This window comes from Protopterus annectens, chromosome 16.part0 (assembly GCF_019279795.1).
Source record: "Protopterus annectens isolate FY-2018-M chromosome 16.part0, PAN1.0, whole genome shotgun sequence".
Taxonomy (NCBI): Eukaryota; Metazoa; Chordata; order Ceratodontiformes; family Protopteridae; genus Protopterus; species Protopterus annectens.
In genome coordinates, this window is record NC_056750.1 from 661,553,133 (window position 1) to 661,580,339 (window position 27,207).

A 27,207-nucleotide genomic window follows, 5' to 3' on the forward strand; every position below is an offset into this window, starting at 1 on the left:
CCAAGAATCAAACTGGGGAACCTCTTGCTGTGAGGTGACAACACTATCCACTGTGCCACTGTCTTTACTGCTGGTCATCCACAGTACGCTGTTGCAGAGGCACATGCTCTTAACCCTGATTACTCCATCAGCTCAGCATGCCTCTGTACTTTTAGCTGCTGAAATCCACTTCTGTACCATGTTCTACGTTTTATAATCAGACTGTTCCTGCAACACTAGACCTATCACAGCACTCCAGCTCACCTCCTCTCTGCCTTTTGGTTCTCGTTTTGGTTTTCCAGTACCTCTCTATCCAGAACTGCAGTTTCCAACTCTGTAACTAGAATTTGATCTTCCTCTGATTCTCCCTTAAAAATGTCTCCCGCAGCAGTATTTACTCTTTCCTTCATCTTGGAATTTCCCAAGTAAAAGGGACAGCCCTCTGGCACCACTGAGTGCATGAAATGAGTAGGAGAATTTTCCCAGTGTCCTGGCTAAATTTCTCCTCGTAAGTACAACTACCACCTCAGATATCCCGTGAAAACAAACCACAAGAGCTGTATGTTTTACATACGGAAATATACAAGAACAAAGAGGTAAACTTAACAGAGAAAGAGTGTCTTAAAAGGGATACAATTTAAACTTTTTTATAGACAGCACTGAAGATAATTACATATACAGTCAAAATACTGGCAGAATTCAGTAGAAGATTTATATCTTTGCAATGTATCATTAAATTCTGAGAGTTTATTAATACAGGGTAAAGATGTAAATCTTCTGTTACTGGATGAAAAAGGAAATAATATACTGAAAATGAGGAACTGCAGTTGACCTACAAGCTAGGATAATATGCATGGTACACATGTGCCAGTGATTTGCACATTGACAGATTGTGTCACCTCATGTTTCAATTACAGATCTTTAATGCATTTGCCAAGTCATAATACCTGTGAAACATAAATCTGAAGCTCACTTTAGAATCACTTCACAGAAAACTGATCACAGAAGCATTTTTTGTTTACTGTGAATCACTACCATGAGAACCAAATCTACATGTCCAGGTATGTATCCGATTTGACATAGCAACGCTACCGGAACATGTTTTAAGGGATTTCCAGTATTATCTTTGTCTTTCCGTAAATAAGGACAGAAACGCACTTAAAAGCTATAAAAAAAGTCTTAAAACTAACTATGTGGTGAACTTCCCACTAATGGTCCAGCTCTCTGTCTACTTGAGTGAGTGGTTATGTATAATTATAGGTATACATGCAGTCACATGACATGGGACACACCTGCTCAAATGTTAAGATAATGAATGCTGAGATAAGTTTTACTCCCTTTTAGAGCTCAGCCTCATTCACAAAGATGTCCTCTTCCATAGTATACAAAAGTTATATTTTGGTCAGAAATGTGATTTATAGGTGGAACATAGTTTCCCTGTAGGTGCTGATAAAATTATTGCCATTATTATTTGTAAATATCTCATGAATATGAAAGTTCTGAAGTCACATTGTGTTCTTATCCTGACACGTCAGCAACTCACTGAGGTGTTATTGCTGTTTGCTGAGTACGTTATAGACATGCTCTCTGCTTCTCACTAAAGTCTGCCTCCTGATGGTCCCAGCACACTATTTTATGTGCCTTTCAGTTTACATACGTCACATAGCAGAATGAAACTGTCACCGCCCTACACAATTAGATGAGAAACTGTCTTAACAATACAGAATGATAGTTACTAATGCACATTTATTTGCTTTAAGGTGTTATTATTAGTATTATTATTGTTGTTATTATTAACAAATAATCAGTAAATCGTTATCCATATCCTGCATTATTTGCAGTCTATATATACTTGCCCAAACACAAAAGAGGAATTACTGTCACTAATATTTGGGTGTGCTGTCTGTTCCAACTACTGCATTTTTTAATCCTACATTTTAAGTGACATTCATATGATGTATTGATTACCAATACATCTATACCCTGAAACTTCCTTAATTATAATTCAGTCTAATATTTGGTGACCTCATATTGAATTATAATATTTTAGAGATGCAGAGAATCCATGCACCCCTCCACATGGGAGGAGGGTGTGTGGAGGATAAAGTCCACCTCACAGAAAAACATTTTGTTCTGACGTCCATCAATTAATCGGTCACCAGTGGATTGTACCTTAACTTCTGAGCCTATTACTGGATGTGTGTTTGTATGTGTGTGTATGTATGTATGTATGTATCATAATAGAAGCTAGTTAATCTTAAGTATAACTGATGCTGATGCATATACCTGCAAGATCCTACTACACTACTAGATCTCCAATTTCTATTCACTGAAATACAAACTGTTCATTTGCAAATAAGAATATGTTTCATTTAGTAGCCCTGGTATGATGCAGTTTCCTTAGACCATGGCAAAAAATAAATAAATAATAAATAAAGAATACAGTCCATTTATAAATACAAATTAAATTAAAAAAAAAACAAAGAAATGCCTTTCCAGAAATTATAATATTTGTTTGAAATTTGTTTAAGACAAGGTACTACTTCCCACAAATGCTGAGTCTGTGACCTACCTCTTGCTTGTGGTAGTGCTCTGACTTCATTGACATCTGGTTCACTGTTTGGCTGGTGTACCTCCACCATTACAAAGTGCTGGTTATTTGCCGAGGAATGTGCTTGTGATTTTGCCACTGAGTTTGGCGGTGATGGTGCGGGATGGGCCGGTGGAGGAGGGGTTATTACACTTGGTCCTTGTGTGGGTTCTGGTGATGTTGACTTTAATTGTGTTGGTGACTGCACCCTGGGAAAAGGGCCAATCGGCTTGTGGGACACCATGGAGAGCTGGGCTGATACCTCCTTCTTTACAGTGCGAGTGTTTGGATTAATAGTTGCATACACAGCATTGGGAGAGTTATCTATAGTTGAGGAAGCAGATGTGGATGTCACTGAAGATCGGTCACTCATGTTGTCAGGATCCATGCTAGCTGTTGGGTGTGTGGGGCTGTGTGGTACCGTGAAGAAGAGACCTGACTGTGAGGATTCAGATGAAGAACGTTTGGGCTTCTCCTTTATAATGTCCCTGTGCATAGCTGATGAATTTATTTGCTGAGAGGGAGGAGGTGGAGGCTTGAAATTTGGTGGATTGTCCAATGACTGGACATCATCCTGAAAAAAAAAATACAAATTGTATTATGTTTTTGATTAGACATTTTTCATCTGAGCAGCTATACATGATTTATAGCTCAAATACATTAGAAAGTAGTCCTATTACATAATGTTTTTTTTACTATGAACCTGTGCTTTATTAGAACAGCAAAGTTGTAGGTTACTGATTAGCAAGGGTGTAGGCATGACTTTTGGATTTATAATCCAACTTCTAAACTGCTGGTCCAAGAAACATTGACGTACATTTCTCATCTGCACACCTCACCCAACATAACTATCATTTGTTTTTCTATGGGGCAAGATCAACACCACATTAATGATGCAGCACTTAAAGTTATTAAATTAGGTACCTTCAGTTGGATATCTGAAGTATGACAAACATATATCACTCTGGACAGAGGTATCCACTTGCCTGGCACAATTGCATTTATTTTTATTATTTAATATTTAAGGAAAGTGGACTGAAAGGAAGTTCATTGGCAGCTGTTATCTGTTACATATTACATACTTCTCAACTGATCAATATTTCAGAGAATGTCCAGATTTTTACCTCAGATTTTTGGCTTGTTCCATATAAAATTGGTTGTCTTCTGGCAGATCACTCAAGATTGAAGTCACAGTTAATGAAAATATATCTGACTTTATAGCTTTCAGGAAATGCATGAAGATGTAAAACCTGTTATTCTAGTTACTAAGTTTATAAGAGCAGTATTTAAAATATATCCTGATTTTGAGCCCTTGTCCCCATTTATTTTTGGTTTTGTCCAGAATTCATGAGCTAAGAAGTTGTGAACTATTGTGATATTGTCCTTGTGGTATCATCAAAATATTTCAAACAGAAATACTAAGAATGCAAAATGGCTGCATATGGAGGCTTTAGAAGTGATCAAGGAAAGCAGGAGAGCTGAGGAAAATGGACACAAGAAAAATATATCAAACTGAATTCAGAGTTTCATACAGAAGCAAGCAGAATAAGGATGCATATTTAAATGTGCTGTGCCAAGAACTAGAAGAAGAATTTAAGAAAGACGATGATATGGTCAAGAATATTGGTGATATAAAGAGAAACTTTAATGGGCATGATAAAAGACAACTCCTCCTTGGAGATAACAGTCCCAGTCACAATAAACAGGCAGACTATGAATATATCACTTTTCCAGTCACTATCACTGAATGTGATCTGTGCTCTCGGAGTAAAGCCTTTGCTGTAATTTACATGGCTATTTATACTGAAAATAGAAAAGTATATATTACATGTTACTGCTGTGTATAACTTGTATCTGATGAAGCTCTGACAAGGGCGAAAATGCTCATTTCTTGTTTTAACTTAATAAGCCATGGTTTAAACTAACAATACCAGCTTGAATCCGGTTTTATTTTTAATAAAACTGCAAAGTGATCTTTGATAAGGATCTTACATAAGAAGTTGTGACAATGGTCTATTTTAATAATTCATACGCCAATACTAAAAACAATTGTTCCTGCGCAACTAGTCTTCCCTTTGTTGCTATATCTGTTTTACTTATTCTTCTTTTCCCTGCTGCTTGCAACAACTGACCCATTCATCCCCCTTCACTGGGGTGCGAAACCATCATTACTATGGCAACTAGGGATTTTTGCTATTATATTTCTAACATCTCACACATGCCCTGTGATTGTTCACCGAGGACAACATGCAGCGGACATAGCATTGCACTATTATGCACTTCCATGAGTGATGCAAACCTACAAAACAACCCCACTTCCTGAAATGAGCACAAGCTGCACATTTCTCTGGTCTACACCAAGGCAAATGGTGCAATTTCTATATTCTAGACACAGAACCCATCAAACCCTTCAAGAGAGGTGAGCAGACACAACCCTATCATTCATTTCACTACCCCACCAGCTCCAGATGATACCTGAGGTATCAATGTCAGGTTGTCATACTCTGAGTTTTATCCCTCTCTGACAACCAAAGTGTCTTAGAACTGAATAAACATATTGTCAGGGAGGAAGAAATATACTTACTTTCAAGACTTTCTGCAAAAAATATAATTCAACTGCAATTATCAGGAAAATCTGGCAGAAAACACGAAGCTTTGTATCCAGAAAATGTGATTTATTCATGAAAGTGGATTAGCTAAGAAGACTAAAGCAAAAGTTGCTGTGGAAGAAGCCAAAGCAAAAGTCTGTATTGTTAATCGAGAAGAAGAGAGGTTGTATAAAAGGATTAACAGACTTCTGTTGAAGACAAACACATAACAATCGCTTTATCTGCTTATTTTTAATTGTTTGCTGAATGTAGACATATTGCACAGACTGCTCTCATAGCTATTTCATTGCGTGTACTATCCACTGTGTTGACTGCTGTAATTAATGTTAGCGATACTGCTCTGGTTAAAATCGCATGCTGCTAATGTTCTGCCTATTTTTAATTGTTTGCTGACTGTAAGCATACTACACAGACTTTTCTCATAGTTATTTAATTGCGTGTATTATCCACTGTGTTGACTGACATAATTAATGTCAGTGATACTGCGCTGGTTAAAATGTATGCTGCTCATGTTGAACTAAGGCCTGCCGCTGATAAACGATCACCTTATGCAACAGACGCTGATAGTTTTTATGTCAGTTTTTGTAGCTACTGTGTATGATTGCTTTAATCAATGCTAGTGTAACTGCAATAGTAAAATGCATGCCGCAAGTATTGAACTAAAGCCTTCCACAACTAAATGATAACCTTATGCAACAGACGCTAGTCAATTTCTTAGTACAGTTAATGTAGCTACTTCCCAGATAGATGCAACAAATATATTTGTAGTAACTGTGTTTCTCCACTGAAATTATTGCTACATTGTTTCATGTCTTTCAGCTGTTAGAAGGCTTGGTAAAATAGTAAGATTGGTTTAGCAGTGTTTCCTGTATCACATTGCAACGGCTGCTGTAAAACTGCTGTTCAGCTAATAGAAAGAAGTGTAATATAGAAGATCTGATTTGATTTTATCAGTTCAGCAGCTAGGAATGGGTGTAATACAGTAGATCTGCTTATTATCAGTAAAGTCCCTGCTGTATAAAATTGGTCTGCTGTAACTCATGACCAACTGCCTTTTTGAGCACACAACGTAACCTGGCCAGCTAATGAATCACACCCCTCTGTGTCTATCAGGTCAGGAGGCTCGTAGATAACTCTGCATGCTACCTACTTGCAGCCAGAACAACTAATTTATCTGACCTCATTACAGTACTTCCCATGACAATATCCATTAATACGGCCTCTATTAAACAGGGTTTTTCAATTTATCTAAAGCCAAAATTAGGCCTATAGAACATACTACCCTGGCAGTGACTTATGCTGGTAAAGCACAAATCTAACACACTAAATCATAAACATAGACAGTAACAAACTGCAGCATTAACCGTGATTTTTTTCTCTTCTGGTATAGATATATTTTTTAACTCCAACAGTAGTATACTGCACTCGTCAACTATGGGAAAAAAACAGTTAATGTGCCAATCACCACCATCTGGTGGCTAAAAGTAGTATTGCTACTAAGAAGTAATTGAACACATACAAAAAAAAACAGTAATGCTTTACATGCCTATAGTCTATAACCACCCAGAGGACCAATAGATCATTGCCCTCTAGCTGCAAATAACCCTATGTTAGTTCCTGACCTAGCCAAAAAGGTTCCAGATGGATTGTAAAAGCCTCACACTGCCTAACTACCTCTTATATCCTCCTTTTTTTCTCTTGTTGTTTTCTCCATTAGAGCATACCCTATATCGAGCTAAGCAACCCAGTGCTCTCCCACAAAGAACAGATCAATGGAAACCACCTGCCTAACTCCAAAGAGTGAGAAAACTACCCAAGTTCCCAATTAATAGTCACTACTCAAGGTTATCTGTTTTTGTACCTGTGAGCACAACAACCATGTTGGCAGTGGAAAGTGTTTGTCACTAGCCCATATTTCACTACATTTGTGTAAGACTAAACCTCCTAAGCCTGCGGGCCACAAACAGCCAGGCCCCCCCACCAGGCATACTACTGCAAACACTCTGGGTCCCTCTTTGGTCCTCTTCTATCCTCCAAGCACAGTCTCTCCTCAACTCCCCCCCCACCTCCACTCTGACAAAACCTAACAGACATTCTGCCCATTCAAACCTTCCCATACAGGCAAGCTCCATCAACAACAGTCATTAAATGCACCTCTACTGCTCCCTCAAAACCTCACACAGCCTCTTGCCCAATGCACTGATTGTTTTTGTGTCCACTTACCTGCACTACTCGTGCATCCCAGCTCCGTTCACCCTCACTAAGCTCGGACTCACTCCGCTCCCCTACCCTGCCCCCAATTCCCACCCACTCCCACTACTCACAGATTTATTTTCATCTCCACATCACCTGACCTTTCAACCACACCCACCAGTCACTCCCAATCACACACACAACTTCTCCACACTCTGAAATACACTCCACCCCACATTCAGAAAAATACACACCTCCTTCCTCCAATCCACACCCACTCTCCACTGCCACCTCCCAAAACTCTAACACTACACACATCTATCCACTCAATCCCTTCCCACAGGCACACCCCACCAAGCTTCAATGCATACCACCTCTAATATGCCATATACACCTCATTCCCACTCACACAATACTCAACTACAACTACTGTAGCTACTCATATGCCTCTCCACATTCACCATGATCACCTCATACCTCCATTCACCCATCACATAACATTACCCAAAGTTCCCCACCTTACCCCTTAACACTTCAATCTCCTGCAAATCAGCAATCATAGCCCCATTCACTTACAGCCAAAGCATCTTCCAAATCACCTCCCCAATTCACCATGCCCCACATTCCAAAAAACAGCCATGCCTCAGATTCCACACCCAAATGATGTTATACCTCAGAACAATTATCACCATAGCACCCCAACTGCTACTAAGAGGAGATATTCACCCAATCCTAGCCCAACAATTACAAAAAGACTGAACTCCCAAATACCACTTAAGCCCAAACCCACTGACCTCCTAATAAGCAATCTAAACATTCACAGTATTATGAACAAAACTGTTGAGCTGCACTCAGCCATCACCCTATACATCCCAGACATAACACTCATAACTGAGACATGGCTAAAACCACATATCAAGGACAGCACTATAACCCCTCCTGAACACAACATTCTAAGAGCAAACAGACTCAACAAAAAATGTCAATAGTTTACAAAATCAACTTAAAACTTCAACTACTCTAACAAGAACCCCCTAACTTCAAAAAAAAAAAAAAAAAAAAAATGAAACTTTATGTGCCAAGCTTCTCTTAAACCAACACAAGCAACTAAATACACTCAGGATCTATATACCCCCAGGGGACAACCTAACCACATTAGAGTCAATATTTCACTGGGCCTCCCACATGCACCCCCAAGAAACCATAGTCCCAGGCAATGTTAATATTGACTGGAACTCTATCCACTCTCCAACACCCACCAATAACATAAACCTATATACTTTTACCAGTGGTGGCTGGTGACTTCAAATCAAAGGGGAGCTGCATGAGACAGCTGAATGGGTGGAGTCATCCAGATTGGGTGTGGCCAACCAGAAAGGGGAGGGGCTATGCTCAAAACCACAAAAACTGTAACTTTAATTAAATATGCTGCCCTGGGTGCCAAACCATCATTATGAGAGTCTAGTCAAGACAAAATAAAGTGTAGAAGAAAAAAATCAATGCATTGGTTACATGACAACTTAATACCTAGATGGAAACTAAAAGGTTGGGAGGCATGAAAAAATAAATTACCTTTTAAATACATTACTGGAATGCCAGTCAAAATCAAGTATACGAAAAACAATCAGCACGCAACTCACACCACTTCTCCTTGCAATGCAGTTCTAATTATAATTTATATTTAGCTTTATTAAAGTACCAAGTAACATGCTGTAAGTAGCAATCTCTGTGATACCCCCACTTGTAAAAATTTTTCTTATTCAAAAAAGACCTGCTGCCTGACAACTATCTACTTGTTTCATGGGAAAAACATGATCAAAGTAAAAAAATGAAAAGCAAACAAGAAACAAGCTCAACATACATTGCTTAAAGGATTACTGCACAGGTTATGGACCACACACGATAGATTGGCATTCTGTTTAGTTTGCAGGCAAAGCCTGCAAAGATGACTGCAAGTCTCCAGCAAATGTAATGAGCCTCTTAAAATAATGTAATCCTGTCCTTTATTACAAATACTGGCACGTGCATTTCAATACCCAAGGCTTATACGTTATCTAGTTATGTAAATATTTTCTGCATGGCAGCAACAGAAAGGCTTTCAATGTTGGCAGTTCTTTAACAGTATACTTATTAAAGCTTACTTGCATCTTACAATTTCAGAAAAGCTTACTTGATGGTCATTAAAGCATTGCTACTTAAACACAGATGAAAAGGCACTTTCTGAATAATAATAAGCATACATCAACAGTATAAAAATATGACAGAAACCAGAACATCCTGCAAAATCAAGGACAGATGAAAAGTCACTGTAGTACTTGTGTCTACCTTGGCTGGGGGGATACTCTGAACATTCACACTGCATAACTGCTCCTTGCCTTGCTTGGACACATCCAGAGTCACTACATGAGGGAGTTTGGTGCAACAAGTATGTCACAATTTGAAATGTCTCTGGCTGACTGTGATGGCCCGGACACATTTGTTATATCTCTCAACCTCAGAGCAAGAAATCTGGACAAAGCCATACATAGAAGTGGGATAAAGGCCCAAAATAAGGACAATTTTAAATATTACTCTTATAAACTTAGAAAGATAATAGAATAGTAGGTCTTGCATTAGTATGAATTTTCTGAAGGGTATGAAATTTGAAACTGAAATGTCTGTCATTATTTTCTAACTTCAGTCTTTAATGATTTGCCAAAAAAAAACTAGAAGTTTATGAAAAACAGACCAAAACTGTGATGCAAAAATATAAAATAGCCACACAATACAGCTGGGAACCTATCAAAGAAGGAAAACTTTTTTAATATTAGCACTGCTAACTTGAGCAGCTGACAAAATAAAAGAATCTACATGCATTTCAGAAATAAAAGTAATCTATAACTCTGATTATTACAGTTATTAGTTGTAAACCCTCCATGTTTTCTTCCAAAATCACCATTTTGCAGAGGGATTATTAGGGGGAAAGCAACATTTTGAGCCAAAATCGGGGACAGTTGAGAGGTTTGGCTATGCCTAATTCGGTTTACCTTCAAAATGTTGATTGCTAAATGGTTGAAAATGAATTGGTTGAATACACTATATTGAATGATCAAAATGTTGAAATAAAATTAGTCTAAACTCACAATGTCAAAATTGTCGAATTTGCCCATTTCTGCACTGTAGTGCAATATCGGAGTTGGTATATTTAAGTAGGGGTGTGTGGGGGATGCAGGGATGCATAGCCCCCCCTGCAAAATTGTAGAGGTGATCTCATTGCTTTTTCAATTAAATGATTTTAGACATTTTTATCATTCAATGTTTTGGGTTTAGATGTTATTTTTCAACCAAATGAACATTAGACATTAGGACATTCGACATTTTGAAGGTAAACTGCCTAATTCTATAAAGCAATTTATTTGCACGTACCTCTCAACCTGTTAATGCAGGAAATCTGGACAAGGGCAAATATATTGGGGAATATATAAACAGTACTAAAAATTGCTCTTGTATAAACTGAGACAGTTCATAGAATAACAGATCTTGCTTTAGCATGCATTTTTCTGAAGGTTATGAAGTCTGAAACTCAGTGTCTGTCATTATTTAGTGACTTAATTCCTAAATGATTTGCCAGAAAACCACAAGTTTTATGAGGAACAAACCAAAAATAAGAAGCAAAAATCTATTCATTCTGCAAAAATCTGGACAGCTGAGAGGCATCGTTCAGCCGGGGCTGTCTTTGAGTTTGCCACCCTTCCCCCCTCACAAAATCATGGTCGAATGGAGCCCCCCCAGCAGCCATTCCAATGAACCATTACTTGCTTATTTCACCCCATTTACCATAAACACTAATGAGCATACTGCTTTACTTCTGCAATGATTTGGACTTCATTTGAAAGTTTTATTTTGCATTTTACAGCGCAAGCACTAATAGATATCTGCTAAACAAAGCAAGGCAGTCTCACAATGAAAACAGACTTAGAATTAAAACTTCTCTGCCCTTGAAACTCACATTAATTGAAACAGCATTGAAATCCAGATTCAAAGAAAATACATTTTGCCTGTGGCAGATAAAGATTAACTTTGGGTTTGGGCTGTTTTCAAATCACAGGCCCCTTGCACACGAAACATACACATGCTCTTTCATACACCTTCCTGATTGTATTACATTATATTCCTTATTGTTTTGAACATTTTTCCAGTAAACAATGAAACAAAATGCATGCACCAATAATGACAAAACTGCCCAATTCAGAACATTTCCATCATAAAAGTCTACTCAAACATCTATAGCCCACCAGTATCAGTACATATGCACAATCACTGAAGAAGTAAAATCATCTAAATAATTCCACATTAAAGAGATCTGTAACTAATGAAGAGGTTGCTGCTAGCAAACAACTTTAGACTTCATTGTTTCATCTACAAATAAAGTGCCTGTTGCCCTTGAGGAATAAATTGCCTATGTTACACTAAAAAAATGATAAGCTAGTAATATTGCAATAGGGAATGAATGGCAAACTGATAACAGGTTCATAGTTACCAGGTATCTTTGCCAAAAAGGAGTGCAGCATCCACCCCCTTTGCAACACAGCACAGTATCAGCAATGCATCTATCTACTGTGGGAGTAGAACCCACAGCCTTCTGCATCAAAAGCAAGTACACTACCTGTTGTGCTCTTAACAATACAGGCAGACACATCATAAGCAGCACTAAACGTTTGCTCCCCTGCAGCTCTCAGCTCCTTGTAAAATCTACTCACTCAGCTGTATCTCTGAACTTTGCAGCACAAGAAATCTAGACAAAGCCAAAATGTATTGGGGGGGACAAAAGCCCCAAAACCAGAGACATTTTAAACATTGCTTGTATAATGTTGGAAAGTTGCTAGAATAAAATGCTATGTTACCACCATACATTTCACTGCCAGGTCTTGAACCCAGGACCCTGTGCAAAACAGTCAGAGAAACATACCACTATGCCAAATCAGCTGTTTTGTAAAAAAGAGGAAGACTGAAACTTAAATGGCTACCATTTAGTGAATTCAGTTCTCACCATAGCTGTCAACCTCTTAGCACAAAACACCTGAACAAAGCCAATAATGGGGGAATACAGCCCCCCAAACATATTCAGTGAATTCAGTTCTCACCATAGCTCTCACCCTCTTAGCAAGTAAACACCTGGTCAAAGCCAGTAATGGGGGAATACAGCCCCCAAACACATTCAGTGAATTCAGTCCTTACCACAGCTCTCAACCTTAGCACAAAAAACCTGTTCGAATCCAATAATGGGGGAATACAGTCCCAAAAATAGAGACACATTTCAAATATCCATCTTATAAACTTAGAAAATTGCTAGAATAAAAAGCTTTTGTGTTACCATGTACTTTCTGAAGAATATGAAGTCTGAAATCACTTGGAACAAAAGCCAATTTTCAGCAGAGGCCCAGGGAGAAAAACTCCAGGCACATGTCTTTGTAAGAAGGGAGGACACCAGGCCACTTACAGGAGACCCACACAAACACAGGGAAGACATGCAGATTCCACACAAAAGGTACCCCAGCCAAGAATCAAACCAAAGAACCTGTAGCTGTCAGGCAACAATGCTACCACTGCACCACTGCACTCCTGACTTTGTAATGACAGAAAAATACAGAAACCACAGATTTTACGAGGAACAGAACAGAACAAGTATGAGGGAAAATCTGCAAATGTTTTACAAGTGGAGGTGGGTAGGGAATTCAGTCTCTTGCCACCTAGGCCCAAGGTACAGGTTTCAAGCCTGTTCTGTACCCACCACCATATAGCACTTGGGGCATTTTACACACATACACACACACACACAAACACACACACACACACACACACACACACACACACACACACACACACACACACACACACACACACACACACACACACACACACACACCCTTTGCATTCCTTACCTCACAGTCCATAAAACAAGTTGTAAACACATCCAAAGTCACACACACCCTTTGTATTCCTTACCTCACAGTCCGTAAAACAATTTGTAAACGCATCCAAAGTCGATAAAACAAGTTGTAACATCCACAGCCCGTAAATGCATCCAAGCAGCATGTCCTTCCATCTAGCCCACGACGACGAGAGCAAGTCCTTCCCGTGAGAACTGAGCAAGCTGGGTGCTACCCAGCCGGCGGATGTTGCAGTCTGATCCCCTTTCAAGTCTATGCAGTTATAGCTGCATAGACTTCTATGATAGGGCTTCTGCATACTCTCTTTCTAATCTGGACTGCTGGTGAGACCATCTGGATTCTGTGAGCATGCTGCAGACTGGTTCACCAGCAGTCCGGAAATGCCATGAGTGCGCATGCGCAATGTTCCGTGACTCACATTTTTATTTTTGTATTTTATTTTTTTATTTTATTTTCATTTTTGTTTACAGCTGGGGGGCTGAAGTCCTGCAGCCCAATAGCATGAGCCACCCCTGACTTTTATCCAAATCATTCAATCACCCACTCACATCAATAAATCCTCAAAAAGGGAATCTATACTAAATTAGATCCTCACAAATAAGCCCAACACTGCCCTTCATTGTGGAACACTGCCTTTCTAAGTGACACAATCCCACTTTTATCCTCAGGCATAAACTTAAATCAGTTAACTCCCCCTCCCTACTACAAACCCATGCCATAAAAACTTCCCCACAGACCACTTCCTAGAAGCCTTATAATCCTGCAACTGGTCTCCCATAAAAACGCTCCCACTTGACAATGCTGTAGAATACTTCAACTCCCTATTTCTAGACATCATAAACCAGCTAGCCCCAATCAAAACAATTACAATACACAGCAACCCTGCCCTATGGCTACAAAACACCACAAGGGCTTTACTAAAAGAGAGGGATAAGGTTCAGATAACTTGGCGCCAACACAAATCTCTCAAAACTAGGCAAGCATACCTTGAACTTAGAAACAAAGCTAAGAAACAGGTTAAGACTAACAAGTATAATCACTACACTTCCCTAAAAAGAAAACATAGTAACAACGCTCAAAAATTCTGGGCCACAGTGAACAATATCCTCCAACCTGGTAAAGCAACAACTCCCCACCTAACACAGACGCTTCAAACACACATATACCCTCCAGTTTCAATGACAGTTTCAATGACTGCTTTACTTGTATACTCAACCTAATAAACAACCTAATAAACAATACAAACCCTAACAACCTCCCCCAACCTCCTAAACACCAGACTAAATCTCACTCAAACCTGTACCAATATATACCATTTAAAAACTCTTAGCAAAACTTAAACCAACCAGCCTTGCTGCCAACAATCTTCCTCCTGAATACCTCCAACTAGCATCTAGAGCCATAGCATACCCCGTCACACTGCTAATAAATAGATATATCCCTGACAGACTGTCCCAAACTTGTGGAACACCTCTTTTATTATCCCCCTCCACAAAGGCTGACCATCCACCAATCTCTCCAGCTACCGACCCATCACCATCTTCTCACCACTATCCAAAATCCTAGAAAGATGCATTCACCAACAACTTCTCACCCACCTCCTCTATAATAACCTTCTATCCAACTCACAGCATGGCTTCTGCCCATCCCACAGCACCAACACAGCCATAAGTAGCTTTACCAATACCATAAACACATATAGGAACCAAGGTAATCTTGCCTCTGCCACCTTTCTAGACTTATCCAAAGTTTTCGATATAGTTTCGCACAATAAACTCCTAACCTGCCTCTCAGATCTGAACCTTGACAGCCCCAGCATACACTGGTTTAAATGCTGTCTAGACAACTGCCATCAATCAGCCAAATGGCTTGATTCCCTATCCACTCCACTCCTAGTCACAGTTGGTGTATACCAAGGCTCCATCCTCGGCTGCCTCTTGCTCATCCTCTTTACAAATCAACTCCAATCTGCTACTACAAATGCCAACATAGTCCAATACACCAATGATACAACTCTGATCTGTTTTGCACCAAACATACAACTTCTCCAACAAAAAAAACAACAATCCTTCACTGAAATAGAATATTAGCTAAACAATTCCCAGTTAATATTAAATCCAAAAAAAAAAAACACAACTTATGCTGTTCCATCCTACAAAAACCCAAGACACTATCCTCCCCATATCATCAGCTAATAAGACTCTCATCACCCCAGTCCCATAGCTAAGTTATTAGGATTCACCATTGACCAACAACTAAAGTACAACAAACATATATCCCCTCACTGTCTCCAAAGTCCACAAAAAAACTAGGGATCTTCTAACGATGTAAACAATACCTAACGTCTGAAGCTAGAATCACCATAGCCAGAACCCATATGCTAGCTACTATACAATATGCATGCCCAGTATTAACAAATCTAAATAAAACTGACCTTAATAACCTCTCTACCTGCTATAACAAAATTGCCAGATTTACTGCCAATGCCAGATCACACTCCCACCACTGCCAATTCCTAAATAATCTACACTGGTTAGAAGTCCCAAATTTATTATAATACCACCAACTCAATCTGGCACATCACATCTTGTACCATCCTGAAAAAACTCCTGCCCTGTCTGGCCTCATAACACTCTACACTTCTAATAGGCAGTTGCGATCTACAAGCAAAGCTCTAATAGAAAATACCCAGTGTAAAAATAGCTTGGGCGAATCTCTCTTCACTAACGAAGTTGCAACAAACTGAAATTCCCTGCCTCCTGACCTCAGGCTACAAAAATGTGCAACCACCTTCAAAACCCAATTAAAATCCTACCTATACACCAGCCATTTATGTACCTGCAGAGGACCTCCCTGAACTCCCATCCACCTGAAAGAGGGTACTCCCCTTGCTTTAGTCAAACACGATACTGTATTACACCCTCTCTCTTTGTACATACTGTAGTATTGTCTGCATGCCTATACTATACTAAAATTATACATGTCTATAAAGACATGACATCTCTATATTATTAGCATGTTAACCTTTCTATACTTATACTTATCCTTGTATTATTAGCATGTTAGCCTTGCTACAGCTGTAACTTGATTGACATTATATATATATTGCTCATATTATGCAATCATTTTTCTGGATCTTTTCTCCCCAGGACTCCACTGAAAATGGACACTAGCTGTCCAGCCGGGCCATCCTGGTAAAGAAGTGTTAAATAAATAAATAAATAATACAACTATTGTTCCAAGAAGAACATCAACGAGAGTGTCACAAATGGTCTACTTACAACAAAACAAATGTAATTAATAAATAAGTAAATAAAAAAATACAGAGACTGCGTAAGTCTGTTAGGTAAAAGTTGGAGTGAAAGAGAGAGAGGGAGACTCCTGAAGTCATGTCTTCAAGTAAAGTTGTAGTACAGCAAGGGCTGCCACCAAAAGAGAGACCAGATGCCCAGAATATATAGAACCATTTAATTTCCAGCGATGGAAGACCATCGAAGAAGCTAGAGAGATATATGGAGTATAAGGCAATAAAAAGGGATTTTCCAAGGACTGATGTTTCATCTTTATAAAAATGTTTCAGAATATGTAGCAAAGACTGATCTTGATGCAAAATGCCCATGTCATGCTTAGTACAAAATTATGGCTAATGTTAACATTACCACTGCACAGCTTAACACAAGCTGCTTTCTAGATAGAGAGATGCATACATTTACTTAAAAGTTGGTCGTTAGACCAGGAGCATATAGCGTTAATGCTAATGACCTACCTACAATGATTTGCATGTCTTGTGGTACAAGTTCATCTCGAAAAGTCTAGGTCTAAATATACATCATAGTGAGGCTAAAACACACAGTCATCATTTCTTCATTATTTATTAAGCCTCCTGACAAGGCAGCTGCCCTTCAAATGAAGTGTAAATTGATGGTTATCTGCCTGAGGAAGTGGTGGTTTCGATGGTTGTTAAAAATCAGCTGTATTTATTAAAAAAGAGTAGGGAAAGTTTTTTTTATATCCCCAGAATATATAATCAGTATATTGTATACCCCCTAAAAATAGGCCACATGCTTTGTGGAACTAAGCCAATCTGCAAAACCGACTCAATAAATAATAACATAAGTAAGTGGAACTTGATGGATATTAGTACAGCAAAGTGACTATCCAGCTATTAGGATTTCACAGTTTAGCCATTTAGATTCTAGGTTTGATTCGCCAGGATAAGAAGCCTATCATACAGCTAGGCATGTGATGACAAACTAGAGATGATACACCAATAAGATGCCCTCATCCCAAGTCAACAACGATATGGGTGATCAATGCACTGGTGGGTTCATTACTCAAAGTAAATCATTTAAAAAATAACAAAGACTTTAAACTCAAAATAAAAGAAAAGTATGTAACCACTACACACCACTTTCCTGAGCAGAAAATGGGCGTCTATATCAGAACAGCGAATGCTATTTTGCGGAATTATAAAGTTCGAAAGCCAAAAATGTTGAAGTCACGGATCAGCAAATTTTTTCCCTTGGAAAAAAATTTGCGGATACAAAAAAAAAAAAAAAAAAAAAAAAAAAAAAATAGAAACAAAATAAAGTGGGGGGTTTTGCCCCCCATACCTCCCAACTTAATTACACCAACTCTGAGATTACACCACAGTGGAGAAAACAGCGAAGTCCCGAGAAAGGCCCAGTGATTTTTTTCTCTTGGGAAAAAAATTGCTGTTCCGTGACTTTGACATTTTCATGACAGAAAAGCATTCGCTATTTTCAGCGTTCACTCTTCTGATAGGGAACCGAAAATGGGGGTGGGGGGTGGGGCCAGACCCAATTTTAAAAAAATATTCTTTATTGAGAAAATATGCTTCTAAATGAAGCATGATAATGACAACAAACAAGTGTGTTTGTCCTTTCCCTGTACTAGGACTTCTTCAAAGCTCAAAATGAATTCACATTCAGTTACTTATATACCCTAAATAACCTCTCCCTAATAATAATAAAATAATTATCCAATAAAATCAAGTTACCTTTCCTTTGCTATATTTGTTCAATATTAACATAATAACATAATAATATATTAGCATTTCAGATTTATACAGGAAACCCACATATTCCAGTACATTGCTTCATTTTGCTAGCTGTCATCCTATTTATCAAATGAAAGCACTAGTCAAAAAGGACTTTGTAGAATGGTTTTAATCTTGAAAAAATGTTTTCATAAAAGGGTAAAACTGAGATCCATGTTACAAAATAGAGGTTATCCAAGTTGGTTTTTAAAACAGATTTTTAAGAAAGTCTATGTAAAAAGGAAAAGAGGTATATATATATATAGACCCCTTCTGGGTGTTGCTTTACCTGCCCCTGAGAGAGCTAGTAATAACATCAACTGATTCCAAAAGGGTTTTATTACTATGTATAATATGGATGTTGAGACTATCAGAGACATTATGGTCAGCAACTGGAAAATATTTGAACTTGGCAGAACTGATAAGAGAAAATATAGGGAATGGTCCTATGCTTATTTATAGGACAGACTGGAATTTAAAAAATTTCCTTGAGGCTAAAAAATAGACAGGGTGATAGTGGATGCAGACAGAGGGATGAGAAAATGTAGAAGATGCCCTCAGTTTAGGTTTATTATTGAGGGGGCAATGGGCATCCATAAATATCCATGGATATGGGAAGGTTTCGTTTCCTAGAAGATGTAACTGTGAGACAAATATGGCGGTTTACCTTGCAGTTTGCAAAAAAAAATTCCCTTGTTTTATATTGGTAAAATGGAAAGACAATTAAAAGAACATATTTATGAACATATTAGAAACATTAGAAACCAAAATCAGTCCAATGCCCTTTTGAGGCACATACAAAATAATGACAGTCATGGGTTTTGTTTTTTTTTATTATTGAAGTAGAAGAACAAGAGCCAAGGGGAGTACCATTTAAGATCAAACTGGAATACAAGGAAGTCGAATGGCAATCAAAGACAAATGCAACTGGTATGAAAGGTTTGAATGACCACAACCTGTTAGTTTGTTTTTTTAAAAAATGAAAGCCCTTAATTATTAATTTGGTAAATGGTGAATGAGTGCATAAAATTGCATAAAAATGTATATATATATATATATATATATATATATATATATATATATATATTATATATATTGCTTTATTAACTCAAAATTATTGTTTATGTGAGGAATACATTAATTTATAAGTACTGGGTGAATGTTTTATATAAATTATATATATGCATGCATATATATTTTTTAACATGTATATACATCCATATATATTATGCCTGCACATATTTTTCTTCATATATATATATATATATATATATATATATATATATATATATATATATAAATACACACATATGCTTATCTTTGTATATATGGGTATGCATATGTGTGTATAACTTTTATGCTGTGTTGATTTAGAATGGGTTTTTATTTGATTTAGAAATAGAATGTATAATAGTGAGATGAATATACGTATGCATTTATCACTGAAGATTTTTTATTTTGCATTTTTTCATCATAATATTATGTTAATAATGAACAAATATAGGAAAGGAAAGGTAACTTGATTTTATTGGATAATTAGTTTATTATTAGGGAGAGGTTATTTAGGCTATATAAGTAACTGAATGTGAATTCATTTTGAACTCTGAAGAAATCCTAGTACAGCGAAAGGACAAACGCACTTGTTCATTGTCATTAACATGCTTCATTTAGAGGCATATTTTCTCAGTAGAGTATTTTTTTTAAACTGTGTCTGCCCCATCTCATTTTTTGCTCAGGAGAGGGGTTTTTAGTGAGGCAAACTTTTTTTTTATTTTACATCGTTTAAAAACATAGTGGACAAATACAAACACAAGAGACACTGGCTGAATGTGTTCACTCTTTAATAACATGGTATTATTGAAACAAGACAGAACCACATGACATCCTGTATGCACATTACCCTTAAGACTACTTCTTAAAACTGTACTGCACTCTGCATTGCATTCCTTCCATTAAGCTGGTGGCACTATCAGAGAATAATAGATCCTTTAATTTACACTATTCTGGGCATGTCACCTAATATAATTTCAAATGGTTCATATATGAATATGGAAATACAGCCTCCTTGAATATAATAGTTATTTATATTTACTAAATAGGAACTATAAAATCAGTCCTTGCTATCATAACAGATTATAAAGTCATTACATTGGGTTGGCGTTTTAATTACCCCTATTCACCTGGATACTTTTGTGTTTTTGACAATAGTTCATATAAGGTTTTGTTTCATGTTCAGGTACTTTTGCCTAATACAGTGATTCTTGTGATGTATTGACCAGTAAAATGTCAGTCACGGTAACTGGACATCTCGGGAACAGTCTATTTGGAGTGCATTTTGGTTATGACTCTCATACAGTTTTGGTTAGCACTGTCCTATAGTTTTCTCTAAGAAAGTTCAGTGGGCTGAGTTGAGAACAGTCTTGTCTTGTACAGATATCTACAGTTATGCCTTTGTGTCACTGAATCTCTGGCTTCTACGCTGCAGGATTGACAGTGGATTAGCTTCTGAACTATAACAGCTTACTGCTGTTTCAAGTGCTTGTTGAATGCATTCTGGATTCTGACAATCTCTCCAGGCTTCAGGGTAGATAGTGTTTTTACCTAATGTGTCATAATGTAGCTTCTGTTTTTGCTGTTCTCTCTGACAAGCTGATTTTACATTCAGCATTTATTTTTATTTTATTTATTTTTATTTATCATTTTGTTGACTGGGAAAGTCCGACTAGGACAGAGTCTATTTTCAGTGGAGGCCCAGGGAGAAACACTCCAGATGCATGTCTTTGGATTGTGGGAGGAAACTGGAGTACCCAGAGGAAACCCACGCAAACACAGGGAGAACATGCAAACTCCGCACAGTAGGCACTCCAGCTGAGAATCGAACCAGAAAACCTTTTGCTGTGAGGCGACAATGTTAACAGCTGCACCGCCCTTTTCTCTGGACAAAGTAATACAGATGAGAGAGGTTTCTTTGTCTTCACTGACTTTCCCCTTAAGAACTGAAAAAGAGACAGCCCAACCACTCATAATGAAGTATTTCTACACTCAAGTGGGGGTATACTGCAATGCTGTCCTGAGCTAGCAAAACACACTTCTTTGTTATGCTTTTTACAGCTTGTATTATATTTTCAACTTGCCTGTTTGACTGCAGGTACATTGGTGAAGAAATTATGTGCTGAAATTCATAATTCTGTGAGAATACACAAAGATTTTCATTGACAATTTCTGGACCATTATCAGATATGAGTATTGTCAGGGACTCATTGATCTGAAAAAAAAAATCATCATTGTGAAGAAGCATCTCTTTGTTTTAATAACTTCACGGTATTTAGAATAGTAAACAACACAAACGAGAAAATGGTTGCCCTCACTGCTCTCAACTGTACATATTTTCACAGAATGTCCAGATTTTTGCTTCATATTTTTGGTCCGTTTTTCATAAAATTGTGGTTTTCTGGCAAATTAGTGGCAAATAATTAAAGATTGAAGTTAGAAAATAATGACAGGCATTTGAGTTTCAGACTTCATACCCTTCAGAAAATTCATGATAATGCAAAACCTTTTATTCTATCAATTTTCTAAGACTATAAGAGCAATATTTAAAAAGTGTCCCTATTTTTGGGCCATTGTCCCACTTTTATTTACGGTTTTGTCCAGATTTCTTGCTCTAAGTAGTTGAGAGGTGCCTTGCCCTTGAACAAAAGCAACAACTATTTTCCTCTGTGGTCTGCCTGGCACATCATGAGGAATCTGAATGTCGATAGTCCTGTTTTTGAGAACTATACTATAAATCTGACAAAACATTTGGACAGAAAAATATGCCACATGTCCTTTATACTTGACAATGCCTGTGTGTACTTAGATTCTTTCTATCATTTTGTTATAGAGATGGCTTGTCAATGCCTCCATTTTTCATCTTGAGCATCCAGAAAGTAATATATGTTTTAACATTTATAGCTCCATGTCTTACTCAGTATTGTAAATAAATTATTGTAGTAAATTGTCATATCAGATAAATAAGTCAACCTATTGTTTAAAAATATCAAATCAGAGACAGAGATAATGTGTTTGCTTGCATTTACTTTCCTACACCAATGCAGCATTTGCTTGCTGGGCATAATTGATTGAACTTCATGAATTTGCAAATCTTATGTCTGACAAGTGAGTGTGTGACAATCTCTGCTGTATTGCATTTTCATATTGTGAAATTTGCTTTATCATGCTTAACTCTTTACAAACTAATCTGTCCAAGATATTTAGTTCATGCATTAACACAGCTTGAAACAGTCAATCATAACATTTATTTTTATAAATATAACAAAGTTTTTTCTGACCCTTTTGTACCCATAGTAAGTCAGCAGTGAAGCTTAAGATTCTGATAATAATCCCCTTCAAGCCCAATTCTCTAAATATATTTTTAATTATGCTATTGCATTCTGCTACAATATCAAGTTTAAATGAGACTTTTCACATGCGTAAACAATTTCCCAATCCAGTGTTTTTTTCTACAATGGTAATACTCTAAGTTTCTGTGTTCAGTGTTGAAATGGAGTGCACAGTTTCTGTATGTAGTATCTATCTCCACAGACAGATCTGATGGGCCAAGAGAATTAATAAAGTCAGACAGAGAGTTAAGTCAGTGACTAATCACTTGCAATTTTTCTGCCTTTGTTCTTTTCTCTACATTTACAAACTTGCAAAAATGGTTAGCTAATCAGTATTTCACATATTCTCTAGTGAGTGCTAGATATGGCTAATTATCATAGTGGCAAACACATAAACATGAATGTTATTACAGAGCTAAACTCTTTCCATTTATAACTGCATTATCAGACTCAAGCACAGCACTGGATCTCCTTGCTTCGGTATTATTTGAAGCCCTGTTCCCACTGTAATCTGCATTGACAGCATTTTTCTGTCTAGTATTCAAAGATTTTAGCTTCATTTTAATTTTACATGCAACCAAATTCCCAGCTAGTTCTTTCATTTCCATATCCGTAAGTTGTGCTGGTCTATACACGCTCACAGTTTTGTTCAAAGTTAAATCAGAGTGTGAGACTAGCTTACTTCCATTACTTCCTATGTTATCCTTTTTAATACCACAGATAATACTCATTAGGAAGAATCGTGTACCTCATCAAACTCACTGTTTGGCTCGATGCCTTATTTTAGTCATGTGTGCATCATCAATCAGTCTTTTCTGACCCTTAGTTTCTATTGAAAAACAAATTATGGATATATGGCAAGTTCACCGGAGCTCACAATAGTTCTCAAACTGGTATTTAACAATGGCCAGATTAATCTGATTCACCACAGTAAATGTAATGCATTTGATGCTTAATCTGAATTGTCTTCAACAAAGTGATTTAAAGTGGACACTTGCGCACCCTTAATTTTTTTCAGCTATGCCAGAAGAAACATTGTAAATATTAGACTTTATGCAACCACTGATTACTGTTTTCTGCCAAAATGCCCTGATTCACAAATGTTGCTGATGGAGTTAGTGGTAATATGGATGCCATAATGATTTTTCAGCTGTGCATGAAAGAAGATGATGACTTAGCTCTAGCATTGTGGAAAGTCCAATATGTTGGCTGTGCAGTTTTCACTTCTGATTTTATTTTCTGAGTTACAGTTTATTTGCTGAATTGTGTTAATTTTTCTTCAGAACTACTACTATTTTTTCAAAATTGCCTATTTGGGATTATTATTATTCAGATTTTCAGATACTGTAAGTTTTTTTCCTCAGTTTCATTCTCATGTCATCTTGGAGTATGGCCTCCTGTGCAACAGAATGATCTTGTTAGATGAAGAATGTGCCCTACAGACATCTGAATGCTATGCTTGATCAAGTCAAGGTAAAAGTTAATTTTTTTAGTAAGTGGTATGCCGTATTCTGACATCACATGATGTTGGTTTCATTATTTGTAGCAAAGCACTTCAGACTTCTTAGCCAAAATACAGAAGGATGGGTTATTTGCATCCACACTCTTTACTAACATGGGAGCAAATGTAGGGCTAGAAGGAACAATGGCATCCTGCAGGCTAGCACTGCGGTTAATTCTTAAAGCTATACTATTCTATATATTTTAATATATGTCAGGTTTGTGTATGTGAATACAAATTTCTGGGTATGTAGATTTGTTTTATACCATCTGCAGTAAATAAAGTTAGTTCATTTATTTTCTTAAGGCAAATATGTGAATTTAAGGCCCTGGGTTAAATTCAGTGTCACCTACCTTTAAATGTAGGTATGAGGTTAGGAAGAGGAGGTTATGGTATATCTGTTTTTTTTTTTTTTTTGGGATAAGTACCAGTGTCTTAAATGACGGTCATGCTGGTCATGTACCTTGGTGGTAAGAAACAATATCTGCACAAAAAGGAATCTAATTTACCACTGTTGCTTAGAATGAGAGGAGTAAAAGGCCACTAATAAAAAGTGCAGTTGGGCATTGTCACTTAAGAATGTCAAAAACTGATGGGGAAATAACTTCACACAGTACACCTATAAGACTAGGTTAAATGTCAATAGATGTGGGGTGTGGTGTAACTGATCAGGAACAGCTGAATACAGAAGGCCATGTCTGTCAGTCTCAACAAAATGTCTTTACTATACCTCCCAACCTCTTAGCACAAGAAATCTGGACAAAGCCAGAAATAATGGGGGGAGGCCTAAAATAGGGACAAATTTTAAACATTGCTCTTATAAACTTATAAGTAATTATAATAAATGTTTTGTGTTATCATGCATTTTTGGAAGTCTGAAACTCAAATGTATGTCATTATTTAGTGAAGTCAGTCCTCAATGATTTGCCAGAAAAACAGAAGTTTTATGAGGGAAAGACCAAAAATATGAGGCAAAAATCTGGACAGTCTGAAAAAATTTGGACAATTGAGAGGTATTTACTAAGATGAAACAGAACCTCCACAGAGAACAACAGTGTGAGAAGAACCTGTACATTTTCCTTCCTAATGTGACAAATGTTTGCTATTACTCAGTCCTCAGTATTCATTGTTCATATTCATGTTAATTTTTCTGTTGTGCAATAACATTTAGTCTCATTAGATATGCTAATCTGTTCTCCCTTCCAGCTTGTAACATCCACCATCACCCCATGGGGGTTGTTCTTCGTCTTGTGGTGACTATCTTAATGCTAGCTTTATTTTTTTTCTTACTGAGCTTTTCTTTGAAACTTCTTGAATTACTGAGGCCAGTATATGGCTGCATGTATATAATCTAATGCTTGCAACATAGATCCATGTATAACTTTCTCTGGAACTGGCTTGTACATTTAAGCATTTTATAGCTAAGGGACAGCGGCTAAAAAAGATTGATACATTTGCATGAGTAACATGTGAAGTGCAATGAAACAGCAGCATGAGTGTGTGAGTACAAAACTGAGTTTTCTGGCTACACTTCTACACTCCTTACTGATTTAACCAGGTTCTGAAGTATTATAAGTAGGTCACCTGGGAATTGCAAAAAAAGTTTGATAGACTGTTTACAAGCTTTTAGTTTGTGACTAAGATTTTAACTGCTTAATGTTGGCACCTGTAAAGTCTTGGGTAGCACAGCAGGAAGAAAGTCAGATGGAAATGTGGCATTGCCTGTGCCCATCTTAGGTAGACAATTACTTACAGTAGTGGGTGAAGGTGTTGTCTCACCTACAGTGGAACCTGAGGTTATATAGTATGAGTGCTTACCACATTCTGTGAGGGATGATCCCACCACTGCTAAAACCAGAATTACTCCTCATGTGGCTGCAGCTGCAGTAGCAGCAGATGAGCATTACATCTAGTATGGATGCATGCACAGTAATGCAGCCTGCAGTGTCATCTTATGTCGCAGATAGTCTCTGATATGTGGTCAGCACTTGACATCAGTCAGCAGATGTGCTGGACTATAATCCAGGCACAATCTCCTGCTATCCACTGCATCATGGAGCTAATTGCTGTGCTGCTTGGAACTCATGGGATGTCGTCCAGCACTTTCAACTGCTCCAACAGGACATGGAGTCCAGGACTACTGTAATGACTATTGTTATGAGATTTATGGTGGCATACACTGCTGTCATGTCTATTATCATGTGACTATCACCGTCATCATCATCATAGCTCACACTTGCAGTGTTTTCCAATATGGAGTAGATTAGGTACACATAATAGCTGTACTGGGAGGCAGCACAGTACTCACCAATGTCAGGCAGTGTATGACAGCTTGCCATCCTTTGTCATAATGGTTTATCACACCCAGCAGGACTCATCAACAAATGACTCCAACTGGGTCATGGTCTAGCAGTTACACAGTTCCTTCCATTGGTGTCCCCATGTCCTACTGCACCAGGCCAGTGGAGTGGTTGAGGGCATGATTAAGTATTTGCATCCCGTCATTATTGCAGGAGGAAGTAATCTCTGCCATGGCATGCCTGTCACCTCAAGATAAGACCTCTTCCTAATATGACACTTCCTGCAACCACTGTACATAGTCAGCCATGTGTCATTGTGTACCTAGCTACCAGTGCACACAGGATGTTGACTCTGAACTAGTCTACTCCTCTCCTGAGAGAGGTATGTGGTGGACCAATTACTTGTTGACAAGCATAGCTTGACATTTCCACTGCATGCATATTGTTTGGTCTGTCTGTCTTGTCTGTCTATCTGTCTGGTACTGCTCTGACACTTTGCGTATGTCAGAGCCCATAGTTCTGGGCTAGAAGTTGCTGTTTCACCTGCGTTGTCACTAATGATCCAATCAGTGTATAAAGGTTGGAGGCTGTGCAGCTACTCTTTGCTCCTGTTTCAGATCAGCCTGATCAGACATGCTGTTGAGTTGTGCCTTCCTCGGTGGCA

At 37.8% G+C, this 27,207-nt stretch overlaps 1 protein-coding gene across 1 annotated transcript in view; it reads right to left on the reverse strand.

Annotated features, from left to right (window-relative positions):
• The window catches only part of LOC122790639 (whirlin-like), a 288,251-nt gene that overhangs the window by 141,062 nt on the left and 119,982 nt on the right, over positions 1-27,207 (reverse strand). Inside the window, exon 2 of the mRNA XM_044058164.1 lies at positions 2,552-3,143. Coding sequence (XP_043914099.1) covers positions 2,552-3,143 — 592 coding nt within the window. The remainder of the gene's footprint in view (positions 1-2,551; positions 3,144-27,207) is intronic.